Below are 13,350 nucleotides of genomic sequence, written 5' to 3'. Positions count from 1 at the left end.
TGCTAAGAAATAATTACGTTTTCTTTTTTGGTGCCAACGACCGGACCATTAGAAATAATCATTATTAGTGTTTAGCCCCGTGTAAGTATAAAAATATATTTTTTATTTTGTGTAAATTGTATAAATTGTATTATTTATTATTGTACAATTCAAAATGGTTTTAAAAAGTTGTAGACTTTGACTTGATTATCCCTGCAGAAACTCTGATAAAAGGTCTGGACTATTTCTCTGAATGTGACATTCTATCATCACATGGTTATTTAAAACATTAAAGCTACAAATAAAAATTGACTTCCAACTATCTGTATAAAACCACAGAACATTATTGTATTATACACTTAATAACATTTTTTTTGAATTTTTGCAACACAATTATCAATATTGATATGAATCCAACTTTAAATTTCATTCTTTGCTCAATTGAAGACATTTATCATTTGTTAAATCTAATTACAAGTCTAGTTTACTGGAAACATGTGCCAACATTCTTATACAGATTGCTATACACAGTAATTTCCCATGATATACTGTGAGACCAATGTCCTGTTCGCCGGGCTCAAATTGCTTCCACATCCTAACGAGACTCCCGTCAGATGGCTTCTAGCAGTCAGACACCTGCTAGCTGAGTGTGTATGTGTGTGTGTGTGTTCAGGGTGAACTTCCTCCTAATTAGCTGTCATTTGCTCTGTGCCCATATCAGGGGGTCATGTTATCATTGGGCCTGATGTATTCTCTGTAAAAGCACACCACTCCTCCAAAGGCTACGTTTGAGGGGGTGGAGGCAGGCGACGTGAACTTGGAGAGTTAATGAGGAATCAGACATAATTTAAATGCAGATGCGTGTCATTAATCTTGGTGTCCTCCCTCACTCTTACTCCGTTTTACTCACTCACTTCAGAATCTGATGCAATTTGGAGATAAAAGACTATTGCACGATGTGTTTACCATGCCTGTCTGACCACCGGGGATCTCTGCGTGTAATATGACCACAACTTCCGGTTTAGCTCCTGTGCAAACTTTTCGTCAGTTCTGTTTCTCGTCCAAGCTTGCGAACTTCTCTGTGCCCACCTACACAAGGCTCACAGATGAGAGTGGAGATAAATGTGCAGTCAGCTGGGCTCACATCCCAGAATAGACCGGTAACTACGCGACTGTACGAGTGTACAGGAGTTAATGTAACCACTCTCTCTTTCACGGTCTCTCAGTGTAATTGCGCGTAATTGGCGGTCCACTGAGACGGGCCTTCCACTGCGTGTCCGTGCCTTGTCTTTCTTGGATTGTGAAGTGGATTGCTCGGGTTGTGTCACTGATAAGGCATGTGTTTAATCGATGTTGAGAGGTAGCCGTGGTGATGACATGACCCTCTCGACGACGTACCATAATTAAGCCCACCCCCAGCATGCGGTGCTTGATCGCAAACAATGTTTGATTTTTTTCCCCCCACCTCTTAATTATTTTTTAATTAGCAGCCTCTACACAAGAGAGAGCTGGAAACGCTAAGCACCGGAGATCATTGCGCAGTTAATTACCACACACACACCCACTTACACCCACATAGTATGGATTTTCAGTTAAATATCAATACGATATGCATTACTTCGCATATGTCATCTTGTTTGTCGCTTGCAATAACACGAGCATTCCTTTGTATCAAATCGACGCACCTATTTTCGGCCTTTAATCAGCCATTGCCAAATGCGAGCACAAGAAATGAAAGGAATAATGGAGAGGCTTGTCTGTGGAAGATTGTACCTTATGATTCCAGATCTCCACAATCACACTCTTTATGAGGCTCTGCTTGGGTGATTGTTATAGTTTCTGGCCTTCTGTAGGTGTTTGTGTGGTGATTAAGATCACCATGACAACAACGAGCAGCTGGCCTAGTGCTTTCAGCCTGCATTACCTGTTTCCTATTGAAACTCCTTTTAAGAGAAAATAGATTAACAATTATTCAAACCAGTTATCTAATAGGAGATATCAGGCATGCATCATGTCTGATGTAACAGGGAATATCAGCTATCTTGCTATTACGCTGTGAGTTTGTGTATGGGCCACTCTACATAATTGGTCCCACACTTAAAAAGAAATCTATATGTGTGTTTGTCTGTTTTATTTTTAAAGAGCCCCTATTATGCATTAAAAAGGGTCATATTTTGTTTTTGGGGTCTCCAGCAACAGGCTGATATGCCTGCAATGCATTGCTCTATTCTTAACCATAAGTAAAAACAGCTGAAAACTATAAACTATTTTGAAACTCGACTGCCGCACGTATGTAGTAAAAGCTGACGGTGGCCATAGCAACGACAAACGGCAGTGGATCGCAAGCTCCAAGGTTTTAGACGCAATATGAGAATATAAGGAGTTAACCAGATACAGTACAAGCCACGTGGAGCGGTTACAAGTAACAAAACACAAATAAATACATGATTTGCAAGCTAGAAAAAACAAGAAGGCAACCATTTTAATCGCACTTACTTTCACTTATAAAATGGAGGAATAAACTGGTCCATGAACTGTGTACTGTAAAAATCCTGTCATGCTCTGACAAAGTCCCATACATCAATAGTCTTTTCTGATCCTTCCTTTAATAACCTCCAATGAATCCACTGTTGTAAGCGTGTAGATTGCTGAAGCATTCGTCAGAAAAATTACAAGAAATGACGGCCTTTAATGCTGAGGTATTTTTTGCAAAAATAAACTTCAACCACTGACTCGTCACAGCTTCATTTTTGGGTAGGGAAAATAACACTAATTTTCCCTCACACTTCAGAGCACAGCGTCTTCACGATATGATTTAACCAGGGTCTTCTTTTTCTTTCTACTGTGTTTGTGGGTGGTGCCCGGAGTTTACATTTTCTGCGCTCCGCAACAAATTGACGGGGATTGAGTTCTGTATTGACGTCACACCAACATGTCTAAAGACTCGTTACAGTGGCGATTCATACAAACCACACTGAGTCGACTCTTTTATAGATGAATAAATAGTTTTAAACACTGTGCACTTTTAGATTTAAGCCTTAGCTGGATATTTCACTTCACTTCGAGCTGTTACACACTGCATGGAAGGACATTTTCAAAATCCCATAAGAGAGGCTCTTTTTATAAAGCAATTTTTATAGATTAAAAAAAATGTCCTGTTTATCACTACTGAAACTTGAGTGATAATATCCTAATTATTCCTTTAATGATATGCCAAATCACATTATCAAATCATTTTCTGAAACCAATCAAAACAATGCATGAAGTGTTCGCCAATTCACGGTGTGCTGTGTGCTACTGCAAGGTGTGCACGTAGGGCTGGGCGATATTGCAACAAAAATTATCACAATATCATGTTTCATATCATTCGATATAGATAATTACTGAATATTCTTGACAATCCATTTAGGAATATTAGGATTTTTTTTGTTATTTACCCACTTTGTTTTAATTTTCCAACATTACTTAGGCAAATAGTGTTTATAGTCAAAAACATATTTAAATGAAATATGTGATCTCTTTATAATAAAATAAGCATAAGTGTTAAAGACACTCAAACTTGATAGATAAAATGTTACAAAGTGTGTGCAATGATAAAGGTAGATCAACATCTGTAAGGTCTCAATAATAATGATACAGTAAACCTCAAACTCTTTCAACAAAACTAATTATGATAATCAAATCTGAGCAATCAAGTAAAGGAACCAACCATCATTATTCAAATACGTACTGCAAAATTAAAGATTGTGAAGTTGGATGACTACATAAACCCCTATACTAAAAAATCTTTCAGATGGGGTGCTAGTGGCGGGGATGCTCAAGAAAAGAATTCAAAAAGCCACTCTGGGGACATCCTTACATCCTTTTTTTATTTACAATCACCTGACTTCTGCTAGTCACTGCCCTCATTTTTGCATGCTTTCTGACCTGAAGTGTCAAGCGTGTGGTTTCCTTGACCATTTATAAAACACTTTGTGCTTGTGCTCCCATGGCGTCTCTCTTAACTAGGCAACCATCAAGTCTTTTCTTAGAGGATGACAGACGGACAAATCATTGCTGCAGCTTCGATGCAAGTTTATAGAGAAAAGTAAAAAGCACTGCAATGTTTGGGTGCGCTGTGTTTGTCCGAGGTAATTGTACTTCATACCAAAACTTTTTACCAAAGCGATTTTTATCAATATTGACAAGGGTGTTTGGTCACTAAATATCAATCCTGATATTTATACCCAGCTCTGCGCGCAAGTTATTTAGCACCATAACAGATTATGACTTATATGTCTGAGATGGGCAATCAGGAAGTAGACAGTGGAAACAAGTAATTTGAAAAAAAAATCATTGATTTACATTTTAGACTATAGGTGGAATTTGTTTTTGTTTTTTACTTAATTGTTATATTTATTTACCTGTGGAAAAAAAGAAGGAAAATACATTTACAGTACTTTATATATTGTTGTTTTCGGTAGTGACAATTTTGGGGAGAGAAAAAAATATTCCAAAACTTTCTGAAAATATAATAAAGAAATGAATTGCACAATTACTAGAAAGATGCATTTATATGTAAAACTTATGAAAAAAATTGTGATTCAACTTAGACTTTCCTTCATATCGATATGACAGCATCACATATTTGCTGAAGATTTGTCAGCTGCAAACTTAGGATGCCAAAGGTGCTCTATTGGACTGCAAGCTTGTGCCTGTGTAGGCCTTTTAAGCATAGTGAAGAAACCAGTTTGAGATGATTTGAGCTTTGTCACATCCCACTGCTAGAGTTAGCCATCACAAGACTGGTACACTGTGTTCACAGCAGGACAGACATGCTGAGCAACAATACTCAGGTGGACTCTGGGGTTTAAATGATGCTCAATTGGAACTAAGGGTACAAAATGTACCAAGAATACATCCCCAACACCATTATACCATCAGCACCAGCCTGAAATGTGGATACAATATTGGATTCATGCCAAATTCTGCCTCTACCATCAGAAAGTCCCAGTAGAAATCAAGACTCAGCAGACCAGAAAGCCTTTTTCAAACCTTCTATTGTTCAATTTTGGTGAGCCTGTGTGAATTGTAGCCTCAGTTTGCTGTTCCTGAGTTTCTGTTGCCTTTCTATCAGCTCAAACCAGTCTGGTCATTTTACTCTGACCTCTGGCATCAACAATGCATTTTCTCCCACAGAACTTCTGCTCGCTGGATATTTTCTTCTTTTTTTCCCCAAACTATTCTCTCTAAACCCTAAAAGAGGGTTGTTTGTGTGAAAATCCCAGTAGATCAGCAGTTTCTGAAATATTCAAACCTCCCTGTCCAGCACCACATTCAAGTAACTCTACTCAAATAACATTTCCCCCCATTTTGATGCACGGTTTGAACTTCATCTTGATCCTCTTGATCATGTTTACATTCATGCATTTACAAAATTGCTACAATGTGATTTAACGGGGCATGCTAGTAATGACTTTTTCATTTGAATGAATGAAAAACATAGTTTTCAGGGTTGCACAATATGTTACTTTGTTGTTGAGTATTGCGATACCTATGTTTCTCAGAACATAACATTTGTTCTTAAATCATTTATTTGTTTAATGATATTAAAATCAACGTTTAAAACAATTTTTTTCAGATCTAATTAATTTTATTTTACACACACACACGCACACACACACACACACGCACGCACGCACGCACGCACACACACACACGCACGCACACACACACACACACACAAACAAAGCAAACTGTGTCAAGGTGCAAACATTTAATCTTTAAAACACTATGAATGAGTAAAAACCCCAGCAGATATTCTGACTCTTATTCTTATTCTGACAGATATTCTGCCTGTTGTTTTTTTCTTTCTTGCCTTGACTCCTGCCATAAGCACTTATTTTTAGCTCAGAGTTCACCTGTGGACCACTCTAGCTAATAGCAGAACAACAACTACTGGAGAGGTGGGGCAGTGACATTAAGGCCCAATCTGATTGGCCGAATTTAAATAAACAACCAATGCATAACATAGAGTGCTCAGCGTAATTGAGTACATCTCATTTTGAAAATGAATATTTTTATCCATTTCTCAGTGAATATAGGCAATGCATTTTGGTGCATTTAAACAAAACTGATTTATTAAACAGATATATTTATTAAAATAATATTTTAGCCACCAAACATATTTAGAAATTTTTTTGCTTCTCTTGATTTTTCCTCTTTTTAAAATTTGTATGCAATATTTTTCTATAACATATACATTTGGGTGTACTAGTTTCTGGACCGTTATCATAAGTGAATCTAATGTATATGCACAAATATGATATTTTATAACTTCTTATGAAAAATTTATAAAAAATGGATCAGTGAGTGGTGTACTCGTATATGCTGAACACTGTCAGTGTAATTTATTACAAGTTTCTGCGATATGTATATTACATATACAATTATCATGATAATTTTGCAATATATTGTGCAGTCCTCATTTTTAACAGTATAATTAAAAACAAAAGTTGTTAAATTATATTTAGTTTTGCTTAATTAAATATGTAAGTGCCATAGAATGCAAATCAATGCCAATTATAGCATGCAGTACACAGTACAGTACATAATGTGCATCATACTGTACATGCGTGTTACATTTTGACCATTGCCATTCTTGATGTTTATATTGCCATTACAAATGTTCAAAACAAGACCTCAAACATACATTTCCATGTATTTGATTTTGGGTTAATATTTGTTAATTTTGACGACATTAATTTGAGACTTTGGTGTTTTGTGGTAAGATGCCAGGGCTTATTTTTGAGTGCAAGTACTGAGCCCCTTCTGTTTCAAGGCCCATATCAAGTAAAACAGACAAAGGCTGCCAATATTTGTAACAGATTTAAAAATATATATATTTTAATTTACACAATACATGCAGTGATTTTAATGATATCATTCACTGTTCTTGTTTGAGGTGAAAAAACATAAACATTTTAATTAGCACTTCATAGCCAACCCCTGCTCTGTTGCATTACCAAAATAATATTACTTGTGTAGGTAAATGTGAAATAGAGATTTATTTTCTGAAACAGCCATGCCATTTCACTTCTTCTGCAGGTCGCTGAGCTGTTTTATCATGACTCATGTTTCACTGGACTCGTACCCGATCCCTCCACAATGTGAGTACAGTGCTGTACCATGTGAGCTACCAAACAAGTTTAGTTATGCAATGCAAAAATCAAATGTATTAGCTTTCAAATCTTGCACCGTGTACTTTAATTAATAATCTGTCCCATAATCATTTCAGTGAATACTAATGTAAATTGGTGGCTTTTTACTGGAACTATTGTTAAAATTCCCCCTGGTTTCCTGCTGAAATTATGTATAGGTGCCTTTTTGAAGATTTGTCGCCCCTGGCATCTTTTTAAAATCAGCCCTAGGTCTTTTTTTTTCAGATATTATGTTCAGAATGGCGTATTAGCATATACTTTTAACCTATATTGCAGATAATGCACACTATGCAGATTTTCTGCATGCATGGATGGAATACCCTTATGCCAAACTACTGTATCCCACATGGCAGTGCTCTCCACCTTCCTTCACCATTCTGACAAATCAACCATGATTTTTTTGACACTTTCCATTCCTAACAGAATAAGTAGGAGTGGAAAAAAAAGTCCAAGCAAGAAATTATGCAGGGCAAACGGCATCTTTTTAAACAATGAAGGCTGAGGAGTATAATCAAATAATAATGCTTAAATTTCTGATTTAAATTAAATAAATGAACACTATAAGAACATAACATAAATATTAGTGAATAAAATATGCAAGTGCCATTCCGTTGTTTTTTTCATACTGTAGTAGCATGCACTTCATTATGTGCATCATGCATTAATAAGTACTCTAGTATTCTTATTTTAAACGTAGGTTTAAGTTTGCGACCTACAATGCTTGTGCAGTTGTCTTCCTGTTGTTTTCCTCTTCAAGATCTGTTTTTCTTTGGAGCAGCTGTTGATTTCATTGTTTTAGCATTCACATATTCGAATACATGAGCCAGGCCATATGGTGGTAAATCAGTGAGCCAGGACTACACAGATAGATAAAGATAGAGAAATCACACACACACACACACACACACACACACACACACACACACACACACACACACACACACACACACACACACACACACACATACACATTAAAAAGAAATCTCTACTCTCTCTCTCTATCTCTCTCTCTCTTTCTTTTTTGTCCTTTATCATTAGCACTATTATTAGTCAAGCTGTTGTTATGGTTGTTTAAGGTGAAGGTTGATTGGTCTCCAAGTGTATTTATGCTCTGTGATGCCGAGGGTGTAGGCAGGATTGAGTGTGTGTAGACAGGCACATTTTTCACCTGTTCACCTCCTCTTATCCAGGCTGCCGTTCAAGGTCTCGATCTGTACAATGGCCCAGACACAAAAGCAGCCACCCTAAGAGTGAAATGACACGAGCAATTTCAACATCCATCTCGCTGCATATATTGACTATATACTGGGGAAGTGCTCCCGCTGGAAAGCCATTTGTTCGCTTTGAAATCCAGAATGGCTAACAATGGCCTTATTTGTACTGCTAAAAATCTGTTTGAAGAATGATATGGGCTGCCGTGGATCTTGAGATGTGTTTTAAAGGAAATCCAGGCAGGCTAAATCAATAGGTGTGTGTTTATATGTTTACATACATTACTGTGTGTTTTTAGAGATTTATAAATGACAAAATGCCTTTGACAGCAGGATGAGTGCAGTAGTTTGACAAAAAAGTAACTATAGCAACCTTCCTACTTTGCTTCATTGACAGAGTGACGGTTTTAATGTTTCTGAATGAAATGTGGCCAATGAACTTTTCTGAATGCACCTGGATGTGAGTTATGGGATAAATCTGAACTTGTGGAAGGAGTTATGGAGCCGTAACCAAGGGCATGGATCAGAGGGGTCATCTGTCTCCGCTACCTTTTTTTTCAGAGGCGAACAGGCCCTTGCCTCTGCTGTGTTTATTATAGCCGCTATATTATCAGGCGCTGTGGATTCAACCGGTAGTCCCTGAAAAACTTTACGAGTTCCCTTTATAGAACGCATAGAGCAATTCATGGGACGCCATTGTCTCTAAACTTCAAACAAAATAAAATAATAAAAGTGAAAAACAACGCAGTTTTTATGTCTGAGACAAATAAAAAGGGATAAATATAAGATCTAACAAATAAAAGCAGTGATATTCTGTATTATTAATATAATAATAAAAAGTGAATGAACTACTTTAATTTGGAACATAAAGAGGAATTACTGTGATTAAAATTACTTATTTACTCATATTTTTATTCATTCATTTTCCTTAAGCTTAGTCTCTTTATTCATCAGGGGTTGCCACAGCAGAATGAACCACCAACTTACCTACTTAGAGGTTTTACACACACTGTAATAAAATCCCAGGATTTCACGTTACTGTAATTTTTCACAGTAAATTACATTAGTTTTACTTTACAGGATTCAACTGTTAAATTTGATGTATTCAGAATTTTATTGTGAAATTAAGGCAGACATCATGATTACAGCAAATTACTGTAAAATGTCTGCATCCTGTGCATGTTAGTTATAGGAATTCAAACACTATTAATATTTTATTCAACATAGAAATTAATACACATTAACATTTATGCTAGTACAAGTAATTTTTTTAATTTGTAGAAATATTTAAAGAATTATTTTTATTATGATGTACCTCCCAGTAATTTACTGTGAGTTTACATACATTATCTTACTGTGAAGGCAATGCAATTATTAATCAGTAATTTACCGTAAATGTAATGTCAAATATTTTACAGTGCAGAGGATGCTTTTCCAGCTGCAACCCAGTACTGGGAAACATTTATACACACTCATTCACACACATACACTACGGACAATTTAGCCTATTCAATTCACCTACAGCGCATGTCTTTGTTTGGGAGAAACCGGAGTACCCGGATGAAACCTATACCAATACAGGGAGAACATGCAAAATCCACAGAGATACGCACATTTACATACAGTATCTTACTGCAGGGTGTCCGCAGGGTTTTAAAAATATTAAAAGTTGATAAATCAATGTAGAGAAAATTAAGGCCCTTAAAAACTATTTGTTTTAAAAGTCCTAAATGCTAATTTCCAAGGTATTAAATTTTATATAATTTTTGTTTATACAATGTATGGTTGTTTGCTAAAGTTTGCCTGAATTAAATCTGTGATATCAGGATAATTGTAGTTTATAAAATCAATGGGATCCTACTAGATTTGACATCATGCAGCTTTGTTTACTATGGAAGTCAAGGCAACACCATTATTTCTACAGTTCTATAAGTGCCAACCTGCAGAATTTAATAGATTTGTAATCAGTATATGAAAAATGTTTAGTTTTGGATTAGTTTCTTACATTAATATTTAGTAAATATACTGTAAGCTAAAATCCCGCCAGTGTTTCCAGTTGAAAAGTGGCTATAAGGTCTTAAAATGTATGGAAAGTCTTTAAAAAGGTCTTAAAAGATATTGAATTTCACTCTCTAATTTTGTATTGTGAAAGGAATGCAATTATTAGCCAGTAATTTACTCTAAATTTAAGATCAAATATATTACAATGCAGCGGATGCTCTTCCTGCTGCAACCCAGTACTGGGAAACACCCATACTCATTGATTCATGCACATACACTATGGCCAATTTAATTCACCTACAGCGCATGTCTTTGGAGTGTGGTAGGAAACCGGAGCACCTGGAGGAAACCCATGTGAACACGGAGAGAACATGAAAACTCCATACAGAAATGCCATCTGACCCAACTGGGACTCGAACCAGCAACCTTCTTGCTGTGCTGAACACTCAGCCACCATCATCCTTACTTATATTTTTTTCTAAATAATTATTTTAAATGATCTATTTGATGTATATTCCTATGGGGTTAGAGAAACCATTGTAATGTGGTAATTATAGCATTTGCCTTTTTTTAAACATAGTGATGGCAAAAGTACACACATTCTTTAGTTTGGCCCACACGGTATTTGCTTGTGTAAATTTATATTTATTATTACGTTTATAAAAATAATTTCAGTTGTATTATTGTCTAATTTATAAATGTTAATTTGATTTATTTACAGTACAGTTTTTCAGTATATCTATTATAAGAGAGACTTGCTTTGTTTACCAAATAGGTGGATCTAATTGAATTTGCATATTAAACCTTAAATACAAATTTTAAACATATTATTTTTTATTTCATATATTAAGTTTTTAGTTACAATACTCCCAAATTCATTGTACATAAATTCACAGATTTTGGACGAAATTCTGTGCAGAAATAGCAAAAAATGTCCGCAGATTCTGTCTGGACTTAGTCATACTTTACTGGTCGGAAGTGCACTAAAGACTTGAACCCACATTAGGTGCCACATTTGAACCGGAACTTTTCTCCTGTTTACCTGTGAGCCAATTGACCAAAACATATCTTATTACCCAGGGTGTTTACGTCCCGGACTCCCTCATCCACGTTCGCCATAGTAAGCTTAAAAAACAAGCCTCTACATGATCAGAGGTTAAAAAGCTGCACTCTGCAGCACATTCAAAATGCGCAATAACACGAAATAATATAGATTACTATAGATTAATATAGATTAATATAGAGTACAGTGAGAAGTAGAAAGTACAGATATTTGTGTAAAAATGTAAGGAGTTTATGTAAAAAGTTGTCAAATAAATAGTGAAGTTAAGTACTTATATCAGGCGTCACGGGGGGTGCAGTGCATAGCACGATCACCTCACAGCAAGAAGGCTGCTGGTTCGAGTTCCAGCTGGGCCAGTTGGCATTTCTGTGTGCATGTTCTCCCAGTGTTCACGTGGGTTTCCTTTGGATGCTCCGGTTTCCCCCAAGGTCCAAAGACATGCGCTATAGGTGAATTGGGTAAGCTACCTTGCCTGTAGTTCATGTGTGTGAATGCAAGAGTGTATGGGTGTTTCCTAGTGCTGGGTTGCAGCTGGAAAGTAATCCACTATGTAAAACATATGCTGGAAAAGCATATGGCGACCTCTGATTAATAAAGGGACTAAGCCGAAAAGAAAATGAATGATTGAATGAGTACTTGTATTAGAAAAATCTACTTAAATACATTAATGAATTTATACTTTTTACTTCCCATCTCAGTTTTTTTACTTTACTTTGAGGGGTTAATTTACTGTATGAAAGTTATCACATCTTACAATTTGAGGAGCTTTTTTTTTTTTTTTTGTTATTGTTGCAATTTTCTAACCAAGTTTTAGCTGCATTTGGCTTAAATCTTAAATACAAAAATGGGCTCCACAGGTAGAGGCATGTTCAGCCATATGTTTGCGATAGAGATATTGTTTTGGAATATCTGGGGGTTTTAAAAATCTCATTACAAAATCTAACTAGCTTCTGCATATTTCATTTTGTGTTAAAAAGCTGTAATCCCTGTGATAAATCTCTCCCCTCCCTTGTTCTTTCTGTGTGAAGTGCTTGTGAAGTGTTTTTCGTAAATGTTCCATATGTTCTGCATTAGAGCTGGGCTCAAGTGTAGAGAGGTGCTAATATAATCAACTAGCCCCACTTACAAATACACTCCCTCAGGACTACAGCCCTCCTCCCCCCATTATATACATTATCTCCCGCAGAGTCATTAATCAAATATTCTACAAACCGGTTTAGCTGGATTGAGAAGCACTTTGCAGGCAGTGATTAAACAATATTACATTTGATTTCTGATTCATCACAATTCCCAGATCGCCTTTTAGGGTCGTAATGAAATTGCAGCACTTCTGCAACTGGTATAACTTTTCAATATTCTTTTATTTTCAGAAACAGTATGATTTAATAACATTTCAATAATTTGCAATATTCTCAAGCATTTTAAACCTTACATCCAAAATTACATTTAAATGTAATAATAATAATAAACATCTTTTAAAAAATAAATAATTGATTTATTTATGTGTTTGTTTGTGAGAACTAGCTAGGGATTAAAATTATACACTATCTGAAAAAAGTCTGGTCTCCTGTCCAAGTTTTAGGAACAGCAAAAAATAACTGTATGAAAGGTGAAGGCCTGTAGATTATTTTACTGAAATAAAATATGATCATGCCTTGATTTTTATTAATTTAATTAGGACAGTAAGATTTGACTTTGCACAGACAAAAGTCTTGTCACTTAACAGAAATAATGTACAATATAGAATATAAAGTCATGGTGCAGTGGAAAAAGAATGAATATTGTGTATGACTCTCATGAGCTTGGAGGACTGCATCCATACATCTCTGCAATGACTCGGATAACTTATTAATAAAGTCATCTGGAATGGCAAAGAAAACTTTCTTGCAGGACCCCC

General features: G+C 35.9%; 1 protein-coding gene across 4 annotated transcripts in view; it reads left to right on the top strand.

Moving 5' to 3' along the window:
- Positions 1-13,350, top strand: part of il1rapl1a (interleukin 1 receptor accessory protein-like 1a) — a 269,927-nt gene that overhangs the window by 64,644 nt on the left and 191,933 nt on the right. For 2 of the 4 annotated variants that reach the window (NM_001077576.2, XM_068223462.2), the window contains exon 3: positions 7,066-7,127. The exons of the other annotated variants lie outside the window; for them this stretch is intronic. Coding sequence is in view for 1 of the 2 variants with exons in the window: in XM_068223462.2 (XP_068079563.1) it covers positions 7,066-7,127 (62 nt within the window). In the remaining variant the exon portion in view is untranslated. The remainder of the gene's footprint in view (positions 1-7,065; positions 7,128-13,350) is intronic. 4 annotated transcript variants of the gene reach the window in all.

This window comes from Danio rerio, chromosome 9 (genome assembly GCF_049306965.1).
Source record: "Danio rerio strain Tuebingen ecotype United States chromosome 9, GRCz12tu, whole genome shotgun sequence".
NCBI lineage: Eukaryota > Metazoa > Chordata > Actinopteri > Cypriniformes > Danionidae > Danio > Danio rerio.
Note: the sequence above shows the minus strand (reverse complement) of the source record. Positions and strands in the feature narration are given on the sequence as shown.